This window comes from Microcaecilia unicolor, chromosome 1 (assembly GCF_901765095.1).
Source record: "Microcaecilia unicolor chromosome 1, aMicUni1.1, whole genome shotgun sequence".
Classification (NCBI taxonomy): domain Eukaryota; kingdom Metazoa; phylum Chordata; class Amphibia; order Gymnophiona; family Siphonopidae; genus Microcaecilia; species Microcaecilia unicolor.
The window spans coordinates 706,652,078-706,672,387 of NC_044031.1; the positions used below are offsets into that span (position 1 = coordinate 706,652,078).

General features: G+C 44.2%; 1 protein-coding gene across 2 annotated transcripts in view; it reads right to left on the minus strand.

Annotated features, from left to right (window-relative positions):
- TEX9 (testis expressed 9) overlaps nt 1-20,310 on the minus strand; it is a 180,467-nt gene that overhangs the window by 157,856 nt on the left and 2,301 nt on the right. Inside the window, exon 2 of one of the 2 annotated variants that reach the window (XM_030189039.1) lies at nt 8,923-8,990. The exons of the other annotated variant lie outside the window; for it this stretch is intronic. Coding sequence (XP_030044899.1) covers nt 8,923-8,990 — 68 coding nt within the window. The remainder of the gene's footprint in view (nt 1-8,922; nt 8,991-20,310) is intronic. 2 annotated transcript variants of the gene reach the window in all.

Sequence of the window (20,310 nt, forward strand, 5' to 3'; positions counted from 1 at the left end):
GAAAGAAAATAAAAACAAATATCTGATTTTGATAAAAGACAATTTAAATATTTATCTGAAAAAGTTCTTTTCTGCCTTTTTAGGTGATTTTGTTGAAAGAAACAGAAAAGGTTAAGGGTATACATGTAAAACTACATTTGAATGTTGAATATGTTATTGCAGTTATATTAAGCCACACACTAATTGTGAATTTGAGTTTATTTGAATGAAAATTTGCTTGCATTTGTATTCAATAAAGAAAGAGATAATTTGCAAATCTGAAAGTTTGGTCCTTCCATTTCAGGAACAAATCCTAAATTTAGATTCTTTTCCTCCTTTATTCTTTGAGAGTAAAGGACGAGGTTAGTTTATTTGTTCTACTCCCACGGCTGTGAGTGTGTGTTCCCTGGATATTCGCCACGACTACAAACAACAGGTATCTGGGAGCACATCACTACAGTCCAGCCGAGAGGGGTGGCAACACTAGACTTCCCAGTTAGATGGGTGCAAATTAGCAAATTAGTGCTGCTCTCATTTAGGGACTGGGGCTTATGCTTAAAGTCCACCAGGAACCACTAGTATGAACCCCTTGTTACTGACTGTGTGTTTGTGTATTCTTGAGATTGAACTTTCTAGATATATTGTGCTAGATGATTTTAATCTACACGTTGATGTTTCTCTGCTTGCTCAGAAAACAGAAAATTATTTTTTCTATACAATCTCAAAGGTTAGGTCAGATGGTTACTTTCCTGAGGTATTGTAAGGGTCATACATTAGACTTGGGGTGGTCTCGCTCACACATTTCTATTGATTGCTATTCATTAGTTGTACCATTTTTTAATTGAGGTGTGGTTTTTTTTTAGTTCAAATCATCTTTATTGAAATTTTAATTAAAAAACATAAACATTCAATACATAATATGGGAGCTAAGGGGCTCATTTAAAAATTGGAATTAGCATTTTTAGTGTGCGCTAAATGCTAGAGACACCCATATATATCAGTGGGTGTCTCTTGCATTTAGCATGTGCTTAGTTTTAGCCCACGCTAAAAATGCTAGCGCACCTTTGTAATAGGACTCCAAGTTAGCTGTATACATGTGTATAAGGAAAATAACAACCAAACTGACACATTTTGGAGAGCTATCCTGCACACTAAAGGTTCAAAACTCGAAAAAAAAACTAAGAGTATATGACATATTACATATAATTAAAAAACAAAAGTGAAGGAAAGGAAGAGGATCAGAAGACTAAGCAAAACAATACAATACAATATAAGTCAAAACATATCGATACAATCAGATGTGCCAAACTTACATAATTAAGTTATGGAATCTTTTCGTTCTCACAGAAAAGAACTACTGGCTTCCACACTCTAAAGAGATTCTTAACTCCATTAGTTTTTTCTGCTAATTTAGCCTCGTATTTGTAAATAAGACATACGGAGTTCCACCAAAAAGTGAATGAGACCTTACTATTATCCTTCCACTCCCTCAGAACTGTAGACACTGTTAATGTACACAAAATCAAGTAGACAGCAATTACTCTGGATTTGTTTGTCTAAGGAGATGACCAGTTCCTAAATTAGCCCTTACATTCTTGCTAGGTGTCCACCAATGAAAGGAATAATGCCAAAATGGAACTATATTAACATAGTAACATAGTAAATGACGGCAGATAAAAACCTGTACGGTCCATCCAGTCTGTCCAACAAGATAAACTAATTTTACATGGTATGCGATACTTTATATGTAAACCCAAGTTTGATTTGTCTTTGCCATTCTCAAGGCACAGACTGTAGAAGTCTTCCCAGCACTCTTCTTGTACTAAACATTCTGAAGCTAATGTCAAAGCCCCTTAAAACTTACACTCTAGCCCATCCATATCTATTCATTCACGATCAGGGCATAGACAGTAGAAGTCTGCCCAATCTGCCCAGCACTGGTTTTGCTTCCCAATTACCGGTGTTGCCACCCAAGCTCTGCTAAGATTCTGTGGATCCATTCTTTCTAAACAGGATTCCTTTGTGTTTATCCCACATATGTTTGAATTCCATTACCGTTTTCATTTCCACCACCTCCCACGGAGGACATTCCATGCATCCACCTCTCTCTCTGTGAAAAAATACTTCCTGACATTATTCCTGAGTCTGCCCCCCTTTAACCTCAATTCATGTCCTCTAGTTCTACTGCCTTCCCATCTTCAGAAAAGGTTTGTTTGTGGATTAATACCTTTCAAATATTTGAACGTCTATATCATGACACCCGTTTCTCCTTTTCCTCCAAGGTATACATGTTTAGGTCGGCAAGTCTCTCTTCGTATGGTTTGCAACGCAAATCCCACACCATTTTTGTAGCTTTTCTTTGCACTGCTTCCAGTCTTTTTACATCTTTAGCAAGATATGGCCTCCAAATACTTCACCAACAACTTGTAGAGGGGCATCAACACCTCCTTTCTTCTGCTAGTTATACTCCTCTCTATGCAGCCTACCATACTTCTGACCACGGCCATCGCCTTGTCACATTGTTTCTTCACCTTTAGATCCTCAGACACCAACACCCCAAGGTCTCTCTCTCTTGAGTCAAGCTTTTGGCACATTGTCAGGAGCTCCACCACGATATTAATGACCTGAGATATACGTTGTGTCGAGTCTTCAAATTATTAATAAAATTGTTTACTAACGAACATCCTCCAGTTTTTGGTATCCTTGGTCGCTCTCCCACTTTTTTTACACTATATACTGTTCTTCTACATATTGAATTGCAGAGTGGGGGCTCTTTGAGTAATATAACCCCATCATTATTACGTTTATTACAAATTGTATATTTATTGTTGCTATGTAAGCTGCATTGAGCCTGCCATGTGTGGGAAAGCGTGGGGTATAAATGTAATAAATAAATAATATACTCATCCAGAAGGGACAACGTTTCATTTTCTCCTGGGATAAAGTCCAACCTCGTGGGTTAAATAGGGAGGTCGAGTGGCTGTGAATGTACCCTGTGAGGGCTGGCATACAATTCCTGGAATGTTTGTGCAATCAAAAGCAATGCATTCATAATCTATGATGGGTAAAGCAAGTGAAGACTATAGCTCTATGGGAGCGCAATAGACAGCTGTTTTTGTTTGCTCAATGAGAGAGGCTGTGCTGGGCTCATACGAGTATTTAAAGAGCGCGGGAAATATGATGTCACATGCTCTGAGCCGTGAGAAGGTGGATCCCGGATGTGGACCCGCTCGGGGTTTGGTGTCCGTTATTGGGTTTGTAAAATATTTTGTAAGTAGTTTGTTTTATGAGTGTTAGTTTTAGGAGCGCAAGGTAAAGGAGTATATTCCAGTACATGTGGGGTTGGTTTTTGGTTAATGTTGATTCTGTTTTCAGATTCCTTTTCTGATTACACTACGCGAAACTCGGCCAGAGTTAAAGGGAACCTTCATTGAAATTGCGAGAATGGACAGGATGAATGGACTATGAGTGGAGTATGTGAAGTATAAGCACGAGCACGTCATATCCTCAAGGGAAGTGATATTCATATGTATTTGCTTTGAATTTATAAAATCTTTAATAGCATATGTATTTGTGGGGATTCATATAGTATTTTCTGGTACAAGTTATAATGTACCTCCTTATGTTTTAATGTTTAGAAACTTGAATCATACGTATTTTTTATAAATGTGCATATGTGATATCATGTACACTGTACAATATTGTGTTGGAGTACAGATAGATAGAATTTATCATCAACTGCAGTATATATGTGCACATGTAGTTGAATACTACTATTTAGCATTTCTATAGCGCTACAAAGCGTACGCAGCGCTTCACAAACATAGAAGAAAGACAGTCCCTGCTCAAAGAGCTTACAATCTAATAGACAAAAATAAAGAAAGCAAATCAATTAATGTGGGGGAGTGGTTACAAGTCAAAAGCAATGTTAAAGAGGTGGGCTTTCAATCTAGATTTAAAGATGGTCAAGGATGGGGCAGTAATATTCCAGTAAGATGTGTAAATAAAAAACTTAAAGCAAGACGGTCAATATATTGTATATGGATTTTCAGAAGGCACTTGGCAACATGAAAGACTCCTTATGATGAAGCCACAACTTAAGTACTGCAAGCAGTTCTGGGTAGCTGCACCTCAAAACAGCAGAATGAGGAGAAAAATGATTATAGGGCTGATCAGTCCTCTTATAAAAAGAAAGGCTCAACTGGTTAGGAGAAGAAACAAGTGACAGCTGATACCAACAGAGGTCTATAAAATTCTGTATGGTGTGAACAAGTTATTTATACTATCAAACAGTACTAAGACTAGAAGATGCTCCAATGAAACTATCCAGCAGTATATTTAGGAAATCATGTTTTGAGCCATGTAGTGATGTGTTATATATCTATATCAGAGAAGCTATGGATGGCTTAGCTGTATGTACATACACATTATAAGGAGGCGGACACCTAATGTGCTATGATGGTTCCATCTGTGATACTACCACATATTCCTTTTGGGGATATAATGGTTGGAATGGTACGGACTGAGTACATTAAAACACATATCACATTGTGAGAGATAGTTGTTGCAGTGAGCTATTACGTTTTGATTAATTTGTTTTTCTGAGATTTAGTAGTGAGTAATTTTTTGACTTAGGAAGTTTATTTAAGTTCTTCCATTTATATATACTTTTGTATTGATTAAATTTTAACTGCCAGACCCTCAACCATTCTTCTAACGTTTGGAGATCCCTTCTCATTATTTCTACTCCCTCCAGGGTATCCACTCTATTGGCTATTTTCACGTCATCCACAAAAAGGCAAACCTTTCATTCCAACCCTTCAGCAATATCTCCCACAAATATATTAAAGAGAATCGGCCCCAGAATCGACTACTGAGAAACTCCATTGCTCACCTTCCTTTCCTCCAATCGGATTCAATTTACAACCACCCTCTGCCACCTGGCGGTCAACCAATTTCCTATCCAGTTCACCACTTTTGGTCCTAAGTTCAACCCTTTCAGCTTATTCACGAGTCTTCTGTGGGGGACCATATCAAAAGCTTTGCTGAAATCCAAGTAGATTACATCTAGCGCACGTCTTTCATCCAGTTCTTTGGTCACCCAGTCAAAGAAGTCAATAAGTTTTGTTTGGCAGGATTTTCCTTTGGTAAAGCCATGTTGCCTCGGGTCCTGTAACCCGTTGGCTTCTAGAAAGTTAACTATCCTTTCTTTCAGCAGCGACTCCATTATTTTTCCTATCACCAACGTGAGACTTACCAGTCTGTAGTTTCCCACTTCTTCCCTGTCTTCATTTTTGTGAAGAGGGACCACATCCGCTCATCTCCAATCTCGCGGAACCTCTTCCATCTGTAAAGATCTATTAAATAAATCTCTCTGAGCGCCTTCAGTATCCTGGGATGTATCCCATTCAGCCCCATAGCTTTGTCCACCTTCAGATTCTCAAGCTGTTTATAAACTCTTTCTTCCGCAAACAGTGCAGTATCCACTCCATTCCCAAATGTTCCCTTGGCAGCCAACCGCGGTACTTCTCCAGGATTTTCCTCCATAAACACCGAAGAGAAGTAATTGTTTAGTACGTTCACTTTATCTTCATCACTCTCCACATAGCCATTTTCATTATCTTTCAGTCTCGCACTTCCATTCCTATCTTTTCTCCTTTCTCCAATATATCTGAAAAAGGTTTTGTCACCTCTCTTTACATCTTTAGTCATTTTTTTCTTTCGCTTGCACTTTCGCTAGCTGTATTTCCCTCTTTGCTTCCTTGAGTTTAATCCGATAATCTTTTCCGTGATCCTCTCATTGCGTTCTTTTGTATTTCTTGAACAAAGCCTCTTTTGCTCTTATTTTTTCAGCTACTTGTTTGGAGAACCATATAGGCTTCCTGCTTCTCTTGTTTTTGTTTACTTTCCTTGCATAAAGATCAGTTGCCATATTTATAGCAGCCTTTAGCTTTGACCACTGATTTTCCACATCTCCTATTCCTTCCCACGCTAACAGTTCCTTCTTCAAGTATTCTTCCATTTTATCAAAATCAGTACATCTGAAATCCAGTACTTTGAGTTCTGTGCATCCGCACTCCGCCTTTGCGCTTATATCAAACCATATGGTATGATGATCACTATTACATAAGTGGGCACCCACCCGGATATTGGAAACACTTCCTCTGTTCATGAGCACTAGATCCAGCATCGACCCTTCCCTCGTGGATTCCGTCACCATTTGTCTGAGCAAGGCACTTTGACAGGCATCCACAATCTCCCTACTTCTTTCCGATTCTGCAGACGGGACATTCCAATCCATGTCAGACAAACTATCTATCTATCAGATCCTTGTCTAACTTTTCTGTTTGTGCCAGAGGTCTGTAGATAACTCCCGTGTGGATACAGGTTCCGTCTTCTCTTTCCAGGACGATCCATAAAGCTTCTTCCTTTCCCCAGTTCCCTGCATTTCAGCCGCTCTGATATTGTCTCTCACATACAGCACCACTCCTCCACCTCTTCGGCCCTCTCTATTATTCCTAAAAAGATTATAACCCGGTATGGTCGCAACCCATTTATGGGAACTGTTGAACCACGTGTCTGTAATAGCAACAAGAGCCAAGTTTTCTTCAAACATAAGCAGCTTGCAAGTCTTGAACCTTCTTACTTAGACTACAAGCATTTGTGCTCATTGCTTTCAATGTGCTTAGTGAATTTAGGTGTTTTTTTTATATTTACATGACCTTTCCCTCTGCCATCATGTTTATTCTGGGGGTGACTTTCTGAATTCCCTTGTTTCCTTTTGTCACCCTCACCCTCTAGTTTAAATGTCTAGAAACATACTGTCTGAATTTCTCCCCAAGGATCCTTTTTCTCATCACAGAAAAATATAGCCCATCATTACAGCCTTTGATGCCCCATGTATCTAAAACCTTCTTCTTTACACGAAGACACAAACCACTTATTGAATTCCACTGTTTTGCATAGTCTTTCCTCTTCCTTCCCCCATGTAGGAATTACTTCAAAAAACGTCACAGTCTGAACCAAAGATTTCAGTCCCTACTCAAGCTTCTGTTGGCCAGATCATTTGTCCTCAGGTGAATTACCTATGCCTCCAACTTCACATTCATTGGTACACAACTGTGGAATGCTTTACCCAAATCAGTAAAATCTACCCAGAACTACTTAAATTTCAGAAAATTATTGAAGTCTGTCTTGTACAAGAAGGCTTATTCTACAGGTTCAACATAATTCTGATTAACTCCTAGTTTAATCAAGACTCTTGGACACTAATTATCTTTATTATCTCCATTATCATTTACACATTGTTGTTTAAATGATGTTTACTATCTTACTTTTACACTGTTTAATTGTACTTTCTGTACTGTAGCCTTCTTACAGATTCATGTAAGCCACATTTAGCCTGCATCTAGCAGGAAAATGTGGGGTATAAATGTATTAAATAAAATAAAAATAATAAATAATTACAACATCAGTGTTTGAAGCCTTGATCTCTTCTCGGATCACTTTCAGTATTTGGTCTGTACATCTTGTAGCTGAAGATCCTGGAAGACATTTCACTAGGTTGGAACCCTTGAACTGTATTCCTAAGTTAATGCCTCTGATAATGGAGTCTCCAAGCAGTAAGAATTTTCTGCTATTCACCAATCTGTCATTATTTGGGGGATGTTTCTTGGGTTGTGCTACTTTCATTGCCTCTAGTTTCAAAACAGTGCTTCTTTTTTCAGCATCATAATGATTCAACGCAGCAAAAGAATTTGACAGGGGCATTTGGGAGGGTGAGCATTTCTGTGTCATATATCTTAGTCTACCAGAGCTTACTGTGTGTGACCCATCTATTCCTCTGTTGTTTCATTCTCTGTGGCAGTGGTGGTGGTAAATTGGATGGGAAATTAGTAATCCTGGATGCTTCTTTAACTGTAGCCAATTCCTTCTTGAGTTTGTTGATCTCATCTTTCAAAGATGATATTTGGAGACCGATAGGACAAGCTCTAAGGTTCCAAATAGTTTGCCTTAGGATTAAAGCTGAACATGTATTGCACTGAATGAAGGTCATATTGATGTGATTCACAAGTATGAAAAGGTGAACTATAATAGGGAATAACAAGGAGTAGGATTGACCAATTAAGTGTAATGAAGATACTTGTCCCTTGATTACCCTATATAAGAGCAGTTCACCTAGGGGTGGGTGGGTGAGACTAGGACACAACCTCAGTTTACAATCAAACCAAGTCTGAAAATGCCCAACTTAGCTCAGACAACTCTCAAGGTAAAACTAAGTTTTGTTTTTTTCTTTTACCACATAGCTGTATACAATTGCCCCTCCTCCAGAGGGACAACCTATGAATCACCAGATGCTATGTAACAAAATTGATTGAATTAACTCTCAGGCAGTGAAAATTCAAAATACAATTCTAATGAATGCACCTTTAAGACACAACCGGATTCACCAGAGTCACCAGATTCTATGTAACCAGATTGATTGGATTAAGTCACTTGGCACAGGTTTAAAACACTTGGCACAGATCAAAACACAGTTCCAATGAAAGCACCTTTAAGACATCTAATTTTCAGCCCTGGGCAGAAGAGCATCCAAGTTTTGGAAAAACCCAAATCCCACCCCTAACATGCCACCAACATGCCCCCTTGTGATTTGGATACACTACATACGAACTGCATAGAAAAATGTCTTAAATGAGTTTCAAAAATAGCGATCTGGACATTTTGGCAAAAAAAGTTGATCTACTACTTTGTAACGCTTTTTGGATGTTTTTCTGTTTCAAAAATGAGCCCCTAAACATTAATGCACCTCTAGTGCAGCTTAATAAAGAGGGCCCTAAGAGCATTTTATAAAAATTATAGCTTGTGTCTATGGAGGGAAAACTACTTAGTCAATCATACTGCAAAGTATTTTTCAGCATCAGAAGTTATTAGCATTCTTACTTGTATTCCTCTTCCTTAGCCAGCAGGTTGTCTTGAAATATTTTTCTTTGTGATGCAGAGGGTTTTTTCTTGGTGTAAATAAAAAATATGAAAAACATTTTTCCAAAAGTAAAACTTTAATTCTTATATATATATATTTACTATTTAATAATAGTACTTCTGCACAACCTCACTAAGGGGTAATTTTACCATGCTGTGGTAAAAGGGGGCCTGCACTGGCATCAGCGCATGTTTTTCATGTATGCTGAGACCCCCTTTTACCGCAGTAGGTAAAAGGCTGTCATTTATTTTTTTAAGAAATGGCCATGCAGCAAGTGAACCACGTGCTGCACATCCATTTTGGGGGGGAGCACTTACCAGTTGGTGTTAAGGGCTCCCACGCTAACCCAGTGGTAACAAGGCAGCAAATGGCACTGCCCAATTACTGCCAGATAAAAATATAGTTAGGTGGCGGTAAGGGCTCCCACCCTAACCCGGCAGTAACCAGGCAGCACACGGCACTGCCCGATTACCACCGGATAAAAAAATAGTTACTTACCTGTAACAGTAGTTCTCCGTGGACAGTAGTAGATCATCTAGCCACATAGTTGAACTGACTCCCCGGTGACATCACTGACCCAGTCTTACAAAGCACAAAAAATCTCAAAAGAGCTTTCTGCACATGTCCCTGCATTCCCGCCACTATACCCAACATATACACTCTCTCTCAGTTCAGTTAATCCCTAAGCCGGCGGCAACTCTGGGTGGGTGGGTGGGTGGGTAACTGTTGCTAGTTGTCCACGGAGAACTACCATTACAGTTAACTATTTTTTTCTCCATGGACAGTGAGATCATCTAGCCACACAGTTGAAGACTCCGAAGCTATAACAGGGAAAATGAATAAGTATGGCAAACATAATAAATGTAAAACTGAGAGGACTGTTTCCTGGAACTGGAGGAGGTAGTGAGCTGGCACTTCACACCAATGAAAAATAAAGCAGAATCTGCTGAAGAGATAGCATCAAATGAGTAATGTTGATTAAGATATGCAAAGATGCCCACATGTCTGTTAGAACTGTCTAGTGGGGCAGTGCTGCAGGAAATTAGCTTGCGTACCATACCTAGCTCCCAGACAATGTGATGTGACTTGTGGGGTTTGGAAGGGATGAAAATGTCCATTCCGCTCCCAGTAGAAAAAGATGCAATTCACAGTGTACTGAGACAAAGGACCCTTTGCACAAAGTGAAAAGATGAAAGAACTAAGACAGTGGGTTAGAGAAGTAAGTACGAGCCAATTATATACCAAGAGCTCAAAGATAAGAGTGCTGCTTAGAAACATCTGTGATCTGCACAAGTATATGGCAATATGCAGAATACTGATAAGATAAAATACTGGTTGAGATGGAATGGAGAAACAACGTTAGTTAAATATGCAGATGTGTGTGAAGAAGTACGGTATACTGAAGAATATGTGTATATTTGTCATATTGCAGTAGCTCCTGAACCACAGAAATTAGGCATTCTGATGCAATCGCTACTGGAAATTACTTCCTGTAGTCACATATGCGAAACTGTGAAGTTGGATTAACAGAGCATTTTAAGAATATTCAGCACTAGAATGAGATCCCAAATTACAAATGGAGGTCATACTGGGCACAAAGATGAAAGAAGTCCTTTGTCTCAATAAACCTCTGTGGAAGTAGCTGACGAATAATAGGAATATTAGCCATTGAATGATGGAATAGTGAAAAGGCATCTAAATAGCCCTTTATAGAGGGAAAGAGAATGCACTATTGGAGAGACAAATAAATGTACCTGACAACTCCAGTTCAGATGACGTACCACATACGAGAGAAATAATCACTGCCATTTCTACGTAGATAAGCAATTCGTGAAATCCTTATGTGCCACCAGGAAAGCACGACATACATATGAAGAAAAAACAGTATCGGTCATCATATGTTTGAAAAAACCTGAGTGGAGCTATCGGGTTGGTGATATGATATTTGGCACTACTGATAAGAAATTAGTTGATACGGCACCATGAAAATAACACTGGGAACTATGGTTATTAGTGAGTAATGAAAAGCATGCATGCTGAGGTACCCATTTCATTGTGCCTTAATTTAACAGTATTATTATATTACTGTGAAAGAAATAGGATAGTAGGCACACTGACATTTTCTAGTTTAGGTGAAAAGAAAAATGCACCCTTTTGTGACTGAACCACCTTGTAAATATTAGTGAAGTTTCACATTAAGAAATGGGAGGAATAGATCTATGGAGTCTAACACCACTACCTGAAAAAAAGATTGTAGAATTGCAATCTGCTAACAGCATAAGACTTGGCCACCTGATTGTTCAACTATGCATGAATTATGTGGGTTGTCAAAAATACAAGGAGCCCAAAAATGGCCCTTGATTCCACAGACTGATGACTTGCATACACTCATCATGTCTAAGTGCTCTGGGTCGTATGAAATGCCCAATGTACACTCTAGTCTTGTTCAGAAGAATCTGCCACTAGTAGGATGGACAGTGTAAAAATATTTTTTTAATGCAATGATATTCAAAGAATGCCCTGGATATTTCACGATCCAAGTGCTCAGGTGAGGTGAAGAGTAAGTGGTAACTACATTAAAAATAGTTGCCCATACCTTACACTGATATGTGAGGTGCTACTGGAACTGTAATGTGAAGCTATGTCCCTAAGTATTACCATACTGGGACAGGCCGAAGGTGGCCAATCCAAGTCACAAGTACCTGGGCAGATCCTAAAACAGTACAATACATTTTATGCTGCTTATTCTAGAAATAAGCAGTGGATTTTCCCCAAGTCTATTTTAATAATGATCTATGGATTTTTTCCTTTAGGAAGTCATCCAAACCTTTTTAAACCCTAATAAGCTAACTGCGTTTACTACATTCTCCTGCAACGAATTCCAGAATTTAATTACACGTTGAGTGATGAAATATTTTCTCAGATTCATCTTAAATTTACTACTCTGTAGCTTCATTGCACGCCCCCTAGTCCTAGTATTTTTGGAAACAATAAACAAGCAATTCACGTGTACCCGTTTCACGCCACTCATTATTTTATAGACCTCTATCGTATCTCCCTTCAGCCGTCTTTTCTCCAAGCTGAAGAGCCCTAGCCGCTTTAACCTTTCCTCATAGGGAAGTTGTCCCATCACCTTTATCATATTCATCGCCAAATGCATTATAAGTACATAAGTACTGCCATACTGCCAAAGGTCCATCAAGCCCAGCATCCTGTTTCCAACAGTGGCCAATCCAGGTCACAAATACCTGGCAAGATCCCAAAAAAGTATAAAACATTTTATGATGCTTATCCCAGGAATAAGCAGTAGAGTTTCCCCAAGTCCATTTTAATAATGGTCTATGGACTTTTCCTTTAGGAAGCTGTCCAAACCTTTTTAAAACTCCACTAAGCTAACCACATTCTCTGGCAATGAATTCCAGAGTTTACTTACACGTTGAGTAAAGAAAAATTTTCTCCGATTCGTTTTAAATTTACTACTTTGTAGCTTCATTGAATACCCCCTAGTCCTAGTATTTTTGGAAAGCCTGAACAGACGCTTCACATCTACCTGTTCAAGTCCACTCATTATTTTAAAGAACTCTATCATATCTCCCCTTAGCCGCCTTTTCTCCAAGCTGAAGAGCCCTAGCCGCTTTAGCCTTTCCTCATAGGGAAGTCGTCCCACCCCCTTTATTATTTTTGTGTCCTTCTCTGCACCTTTTCTAATTCCACTATATCTTTTTTGAGATGCAGTGACCAGAATTGAACACAATATTCGAGGTGCGGTCGCACCATGGAGCCATACAAAGGAAAAATAATGTCCTTATTTTTGTTTTCCATTCCTTTTCTAATAATACCTAACATTCTATTTGCTTTCTTAGCTGCTGCCGCACACTGAGAAGAGGGTTTCAAGCTATCGTCAACGATGACGCCTAGATCCCTTTCCCGGTCGGTGACTCCTAACGTGGAACCTTGTATTACGTAGCTATAGTTCGGGTTCCTCTTTCCCACATGCAGTGGCGTAGCAAGGGCGGGGCGGTGGGGGCGGTCCGCCCCAGGTGCCAGCGGGTGGGGGGTGCTCCGTGGAGAGCCGACAGCTCTCGTCTTCTGCCAATAACCCTGCCATTTTTTTTAATCCATGCAGCGACGCAGGCAGCGCCTCGCGTCTGCCCTGCGTGTGCTGTGAAAGGGAAAATCACCTCGCTGGCGTCGGGCCTTCCCTTGCTGTGTCTTGCCTTCTTCTGAGGTAACTTCCTATTTCCTTGAGGGCGGGACACAGCGAGGGAAGGCCCGACACCAGCGAGGTGATTTTCCCTTTCACAGCACACGCAGGGCAGACGCGAGGCGCTGCCTGCGTCGCTGCATGGATTAAAAAAAAAAAAGGCAGGGTGGTGGCAGGAGAAGAGGACTCTGTCGTCTCTTGTTGGGGGGGGGCTCAGATGGGAGAGGGAGAGCTCAGAGGGGAGGAGGGGATTGGAGAGGGATGGGGGAGCTCAGAGGGGTGCTCAGAGGGGAGAAGGGGATTGGGGAGGGGTGGGGGAGCTCAGAGGGGTGCTCAGAGAAGGGGATTGGGGAGGGTGAGGGAGCTTAGAAGGGTGCTCAGAGGGGAGAAGGGGATTGGGGAGGGTGGGGGAGCACAGAGGGGTGCTCAGAGGGGAGAAGGGGTCTGAAGCTAGAACTGGGGTCTGACAAGGGGGCAGGAGGGAAAATGGGTCCGTGCCTGGGGCAGGTGGGAGAATGGGTCTGGGGCTGAAAAGGGGGGATACAAGGCATGTGGTGGACGAAGGGGGCTGGAACTTGGGGCTGAAAAGGAGGGTAGTTGGGATAAGGGGGCTAGTACTGGAACTGGGGGCTAAAAAGAGGGGGCAGCGAGCCTGGATGGAAGGGGGGAGCGTGAGGGAGGGCAGACCTTGGATGGATGGAAGAGGGAGGGCAGACGGACTGAAGGGGCAGAGAGAAAGGGCAGATGGTGGGTGGAAGGGAAAGAGAGAAAGAGGGCAGACTGGGGCAATGGTGGATGGAAGGGGCAGAGATAGAGGGCAGATGTGTATGGAAGGTAGAGAGAGAGGGCAGATGTTGATGGAAGGGGGAGAGAGAGATGGCAGACTGGGGCAGATGGTGGATGGAAGGGAGAGAGAGAGGACAGATGTTGATGGAAGGGGGAGAGAGAGATGGCAGACTGGGGCAGATGGTGGATGGAAGGGAGAGAGAGGGCAGACAGTGGATGGAAGGGGCAGAGAGAGAGGGCAGACAATAGATGGAAGGGACATTAGAGAGGGCAGACACTGGATGGCAGAGAGAGAGCGAAGACAGATGCTGGATGGAAGGAAGACAGTGAAAAGAAGATGAGGAAAGCAGAAACCAGAGACAACAAACTGTAAATAAAATATATATTTTTATTTTTTTGCTTTAGGATATAGTATTGTAGCTGTGTTAATAAATGTTTATAAATAGAACATGTAAATAAGGTAATCTTTTTATTGGACTACTTTTAATACATTTGACTTAACTTTCAGAGAACAAAACCCCCTTCCTCAGGTCAGGATAGGATACTGTAACAGCACTATACTGTATTGACCTGAGGAAGGAGATTTTGGCCTCTGGAAGCTAAATGTATTAGTCCAATAAAATGGTATTATTTTATTTTCTGTATTTGTTTTATTTCTATTTGTTAATTTGTAAAGTGGTGATTGGTATTTGTTAGTTTTTTTCAAATTTACATCTGCTGTCTTTATATTTTGCACAGTACTAGGGGAGATTTTCTGTTTCTGTGGTGTTGCATTGTATACAGAGTCTGGCATCGGGGGTTCAGTTTAATTTTTGTCTAAATAGAAAGTTTATGATTACTTATTCTATAGTGGATTAGGATGTATCTGTATTTGTGAAAAAGACATGGCTTTCGGTTGGCATTGACTGTGCAGGATCGACGATCTGTACTAATCTGTCTGTTTTCGTTTTACAATAGGTGAATTGATGTTCTAGTGCTCACTGTAGTGTTTAAGATGCTTTCCTTTTCCTTGTGTGACTCATACAAATTACTGCTTATGGTATGGTAGAATTGCTCTATAGGTCCTGAGTGTTTTGTATTCTCAGTATGCCTAGTACTGGATTTGGGTGGGGGGGAGGGTGTTAAAAAATGACCAGCCCCGGGTGTCAACTACCCTAGCTACGCCACTGCCCACATGCATCACTTTGCACTTCCTCACATTAAACGTCATCTGCCATTTAGACGCTCAGTCTCCCAGTCTCGTAAGGTCCTCTTGTAATTTTTCACAGTCCTCTTGCGATTTAACAACTTTGAAGAACTTTGTGTCGTCAGCAAATTTAATTACCTCACTCGTTACTCCCATCTCTACATCATTTATAAATATGTTTAAAAGCAGTGGTCCCAGCACAGTCCCTGGGGAACCCCACTATCTACCCTTCTCATTGAGAATACTGACCATTTAACCCTACTCTCTGTTTTCTATCTTTTAACCAGTTTTTAATCCACAATAGTACACTACCTGCTATCCCATGACGCTCCAATTTCCTCTGGAGTCTTTCATGAGATAGTTTGTCAAACGCCTTTTGAAAATCCAGATACAGAATATTGACTGGCTCACCTTTATCCATGTTTGTTCACCCCTTCAAAGAAGTGGCGGCCTTGCAAGACTTCTGCAGAAGTCTTGCAAGGTCACTGCTTGAACTCTCAGCAGACATTTTGAATCAGCGCCAAGAACGGAGGCAGCAAGAGACAGTCTGCTGTTGCTCCAGGCAGGAAAGAGGGGGCTCTTTCCCGCCCCGGAGATCACTAGACCACCAGGGCAGTACAATAAGGGGGGAGGGGAGGATAGGACACCTTTAGGGGGTGTGACAGGGAGTGTGGTGGGGTGTGGTGGAGCAGGGGCATGGCATGTGTCCTCTTTTGGGGGGGGGGGGGGGGAAACAAATATGATAACCCTAGATAGGGTATGATACATACCTGTAGCAGTTGTTCTCCGAGGACAGCAGGCTGATTGTTCTCACGACTGGGTGACGTCCGCGGCAGCCCCCACCAACCGGAAATAAGCTTCGCGGGACGGTCAGCACGCAGGGCACGCCCACCGCGCATGCGCGGCCGTCTTCCCGCCCGTGCGCGACCGCTCCCGCCAGTTGAATGACTAGCAAAAAATATGAAACACACAACTCCAAAGGGGAGGAGGGAGGGAAGGTGAGAACAATCAGCCTGCTGTCCTCGGAGAACAACTGCTACAGGTATGTATCATACCCTTTCTCCGAGGACAAGCAGGCTGCTTGTTCTCACGACTGGGGTATCCCTAGCTCTCAGGCTCACTCAAAACAAGAACCCAGGTCAATTGAACCTCGCAACGGCGAGGGTATAACAGAAATTGACCTACGAAGAACAACTAACTGAGAGTGCAGCCTGACCAGAATAAATTCGGGTCCTGGAGGGTGGAGTTGGATTTACACCCCAAACAGATTCTGCAGCACCGACTGCCCGAACCGACTGTCGCGTCGGGTATCCTGCTGGAGGCAGTAATGAGATGTGAATGTGTGGACAGATGACCACGTCGCAGCCTTGCAGATCTCTTCAATAGTGGCTGACTTCAAGTGGGCCACTGACGCTGCCATGGCTCTGACACTATGAGCCGTGACATGACCCTCAAGAGTCAGCCCAGCCTGGGCGTAAGTGAAGGAAATGCAATCTGCTAGCCAATTAGAGATGGTGCGTTTCCCGACAGCGACCCCTAGCCTGTTAGGGTCGAAAGAAACAAACAATTGGGCGGACTGTCTGTTGGGCTGTGTCCGCTCCAAGTAGAAGGCCAATGCTCTCTTGCAGTCCAATGTGTGCAACTGACGTTCAGCAGGGCGGGTATGCGGCCTGGGGAAGAATGTTGGCAAGACAATTGACTGGTTAAGATGGAACTCCGACACCACCTTCGGCAGGAACTTTGGGTGGGTGCGGAGCACTACTCTGTTGTGATGAAATTTGGTATATGGAGCATGAGCTACTAGGGCTTGAAGCTCACTGACCCTACGAGCTGAAGTAACTGCCACCAAGAAAATGACCTTCCAGGTCAAGTACTTCAGATGGCAGGTATTCAGTGGCTCAAAAGGAGGTTTCATCAGCTGGGTGAGGACGACGTTGAGATCCCATGACACAACAGGAGGCTTGATAGGGGGCTTTGACAAAAGCAAGCCTCTCATGAATCGAACGACTAAAGGCTCTCCAGAGATGGCTTTTCCTTCCACACGATAATGGTAAGCACTAATCGCACTAAGGTGATTCCTTACTGAGTTGGTCTTGAGGCCAGACTCTGAAAAGTGCAGAAGGTATTCAAGCAGGTTCTGTGCAGGGCAAGAACGAGGTTCTAGGGCCATGCTCTCACACCACACGACAAACCTCCTCCACTTGAAAAAGTAACTCTTTTTAGTGGAATCCTTCCTAGAGGCAAGCAAGACCCGGGAGACACCCTCAGACAGACCCAACGCAGTGAAGTCTACGCCCTCAACATCCAGGCCGTGAGAGCCAGAGACTGAAGGTTGGGGTGCAGCAACGCTCCGTCGTTCTGCGAAATGAGAGTCGGAAAACACTCCAATCTCCACGGTTCTTCGGAGGACAACTCCAGAAGAAGAGGGAACCAGATCTGACGGGGCCAAAAGGGCGCGATCAGAATCATGGTGCCGCGGTCTTGCTTGAGCTTCAGTAAGGTCTTCCCCACCAAAGGTATGGGAGGATAAGCATACAGGAGGCCGGTCCCCCAATGGAGGAGAAAGGCATCCGACGCTAGCCTGCCGTGTGCCTGAAGTCTGGAACAGAACAGAGGCAGCTTGTGGTTGGTCTGAGAGGCGAAAAGGTCCACCGAGGGGGTGCCCCACGCTCGGAAGATCTTGCGTACCACTCTGGCATGGAGCGACCACTCGTGCGGTTGCATGACTCTGCTCAGTCTGTCGGCCAGACTGTTGTTTACGCCTGCCAGGTACGTGGCTTGGAGGAGCCTGCCGAACCGACACGCCCAACGCCACATCCCGACGGCCTCCTGGCACAGGGGGCGAGATCCGGTGCCCCCCTGCTTGTTGACGTAATACATTGCAACCTGATTGTCTGTCCGAATTTGGATAATTTGACAGGACAGCCGATCTCTGAAAGCCTTCAGTGCGTTCCAGATCGCTCGGAGCTCCAGGAGGTTGATCTGCAGACCCTTTTCCTGGAGGGACCACAGACCCTGAGTGTGGAGCCCATCGACATGGGCTCCCCACCCCAGGCGAGATGCATCCGTCGTCAGCACTTTCGTGGGCTGCGGAATTTGGAATGGGCGTCCCAGGATCAAATTGGTCCGGATGGTCCACCAGAGCAGTGAAGTGCGGCAACTGGTGGAGAGGCGGATGACATCTTCTAGATTCCCGGTGGCCTGGAACCACTGGGAAGCTAGGGTCCATTGAGCAGATCTCATGTGAAGACGAGCCATGGGAGTCACATGAACTGTGGAGGCCATATGACCCAGAAGTCTCAACATCTGCCGAGCTGTGATCTGCTGAGACGCTCTGGTCTGCGAAGCCAGGGTCAAGAGATTGGTGGCCCTCGCTTCGGGAAGGTAGGCCTGAGCTGTCTGGGAATTCAGCAGCGCTCCTATGAATTCCAGAGACTGAGTTGGCTGGAGATGGGACTTTGGGTAATTTATCACAAACCCCAGCAGCTCCAGAAGTTGGATAGTGCACTGCATGGACCGGAGGGCTCCTGCCTCCGAGGTGTTCTTGACCAGCCAATCGTCGAGATATGGGAACACGTGCACTCCCAGCTTGCGTAGATAGGCCGCTACCACCACGAGGCACTTGGTAAACACTCGTGGGGCAGAGGCGAGCCCAAAGGGCAGCACACAATACTGAAAGTGCCGTGCGCCCAGTCGGAATCTGAGATACTGCCTGTGAGCTGGCAGTATCGGGATGTGAGTGTATGCGTCCTTTAAATCCAGGGAACATAGCCAATCGTTTTTCTGAATCATTGGCAGAAGGGTGCCCAAGGAAAGCATCCTGAACTTTTCTTTGACCAGGAATTTGTTCAGGCCTCTCAGGTCTAGGATGGGACGCATCCCCCCTGTTTTCTTTTCCACAAGGAAGTACCTGGAATAGAATCCCTGCCCTTCCTGCCCGGGTGGTACGGGCTCGACCGCATTGGCGCTGAGAAGGGCGGAGAGTTCCTCTGCAAGTACCTGCTTGTGATGGGAGCTGAAAGACTGAGCTCCCGGAGGACAATTTGGAGGCAGGGATGCCAAATTCAGGGCGTATCCGCACCGCACTATTTGGAGAACCCACTGGTCGGAGGTTATGAGAGGCCACCTTTGGTGAAAAAATTTTAACCTCCCTCCGACCGGCAGATCGTCCGGTACGGACACTTGTAGGGCGGCTATGTTCCCGTGGATCCAGTCAAAAGCCCGTCCCCGGCTTTTGCTGTGGAGGCGCAGGGGGCTGCTTAGGCGCACGCTGTTGACGAGAACGAGCGCGCTGGGGCTGTCCCTGTGCCTGACGAGGCCTTCGGGCCGGCTGGTTGTACCTACGCTTTGCAAAAGAATAGGGTGCAGCCTGCCGTGCCCGGGAAAAACGCCCACCCGTGGGGGCGGGTGCTGAAGGCGCCCGGTGGGAGAGCTTGTCGAGAGCGGTTTCCCGCTGATGCAGTTGGTCCACCATCTGCTCGACCTTCTCACCGAAAATGTTATCCCCCCGGCAAGGGACGTCAGCCAGTCTCTGCTGGGTGCGGTTGTCCAGGTCAGAGGCACGCAGCCATGAGAGCCTGCGCATCACTATACCTTGGGCCGCAGCACGAGATGCCACGTCACAGGTGTCAAAAATCCCCCTGGACAGGAACTTTCTGCACGCCTTCAGCTGCCTGACCACCTCCTGATAAGGCCTGGACTGCTCCGGCGGGAGCTTATCGACCAGGTCCGCCAGCTGTTGCACATTGGTCCGCATGTGGATGCTCATATAGAGCAGGTAAGATTGGATGCGGGTCACGAGCATGGAGGATTGGTAGGCCTTCCTCCCAAATGAGTCCAGAGTGCGAGACTCCCGCCCCGGGGGCGCCGAGGCGGTATCCCTCGAACTCCGTGCCCTCTTGAGAGCAGAATCCACGACCGCTGAGTCATGGGGCAACTGGGGCCGCATGAGCTCTGGGTCAGAGTGGATCCTGTACTGGGACTCTGCTTTCTTGGGAATGGTGGGATTAGTTAGTGGTCGCACCCAGTTCCGGAGCAGCGTCTCCTTCAGGACATTGTGCAGCGGTACCGTGGAGGACTCTCTAGGTGGTGATGGATAGTCGAGGACCTCGAGCATCTCGGCCCTCGGCTCTTCCACAGAGACCACGGGAAAGGGAATGCTTATAGACATAT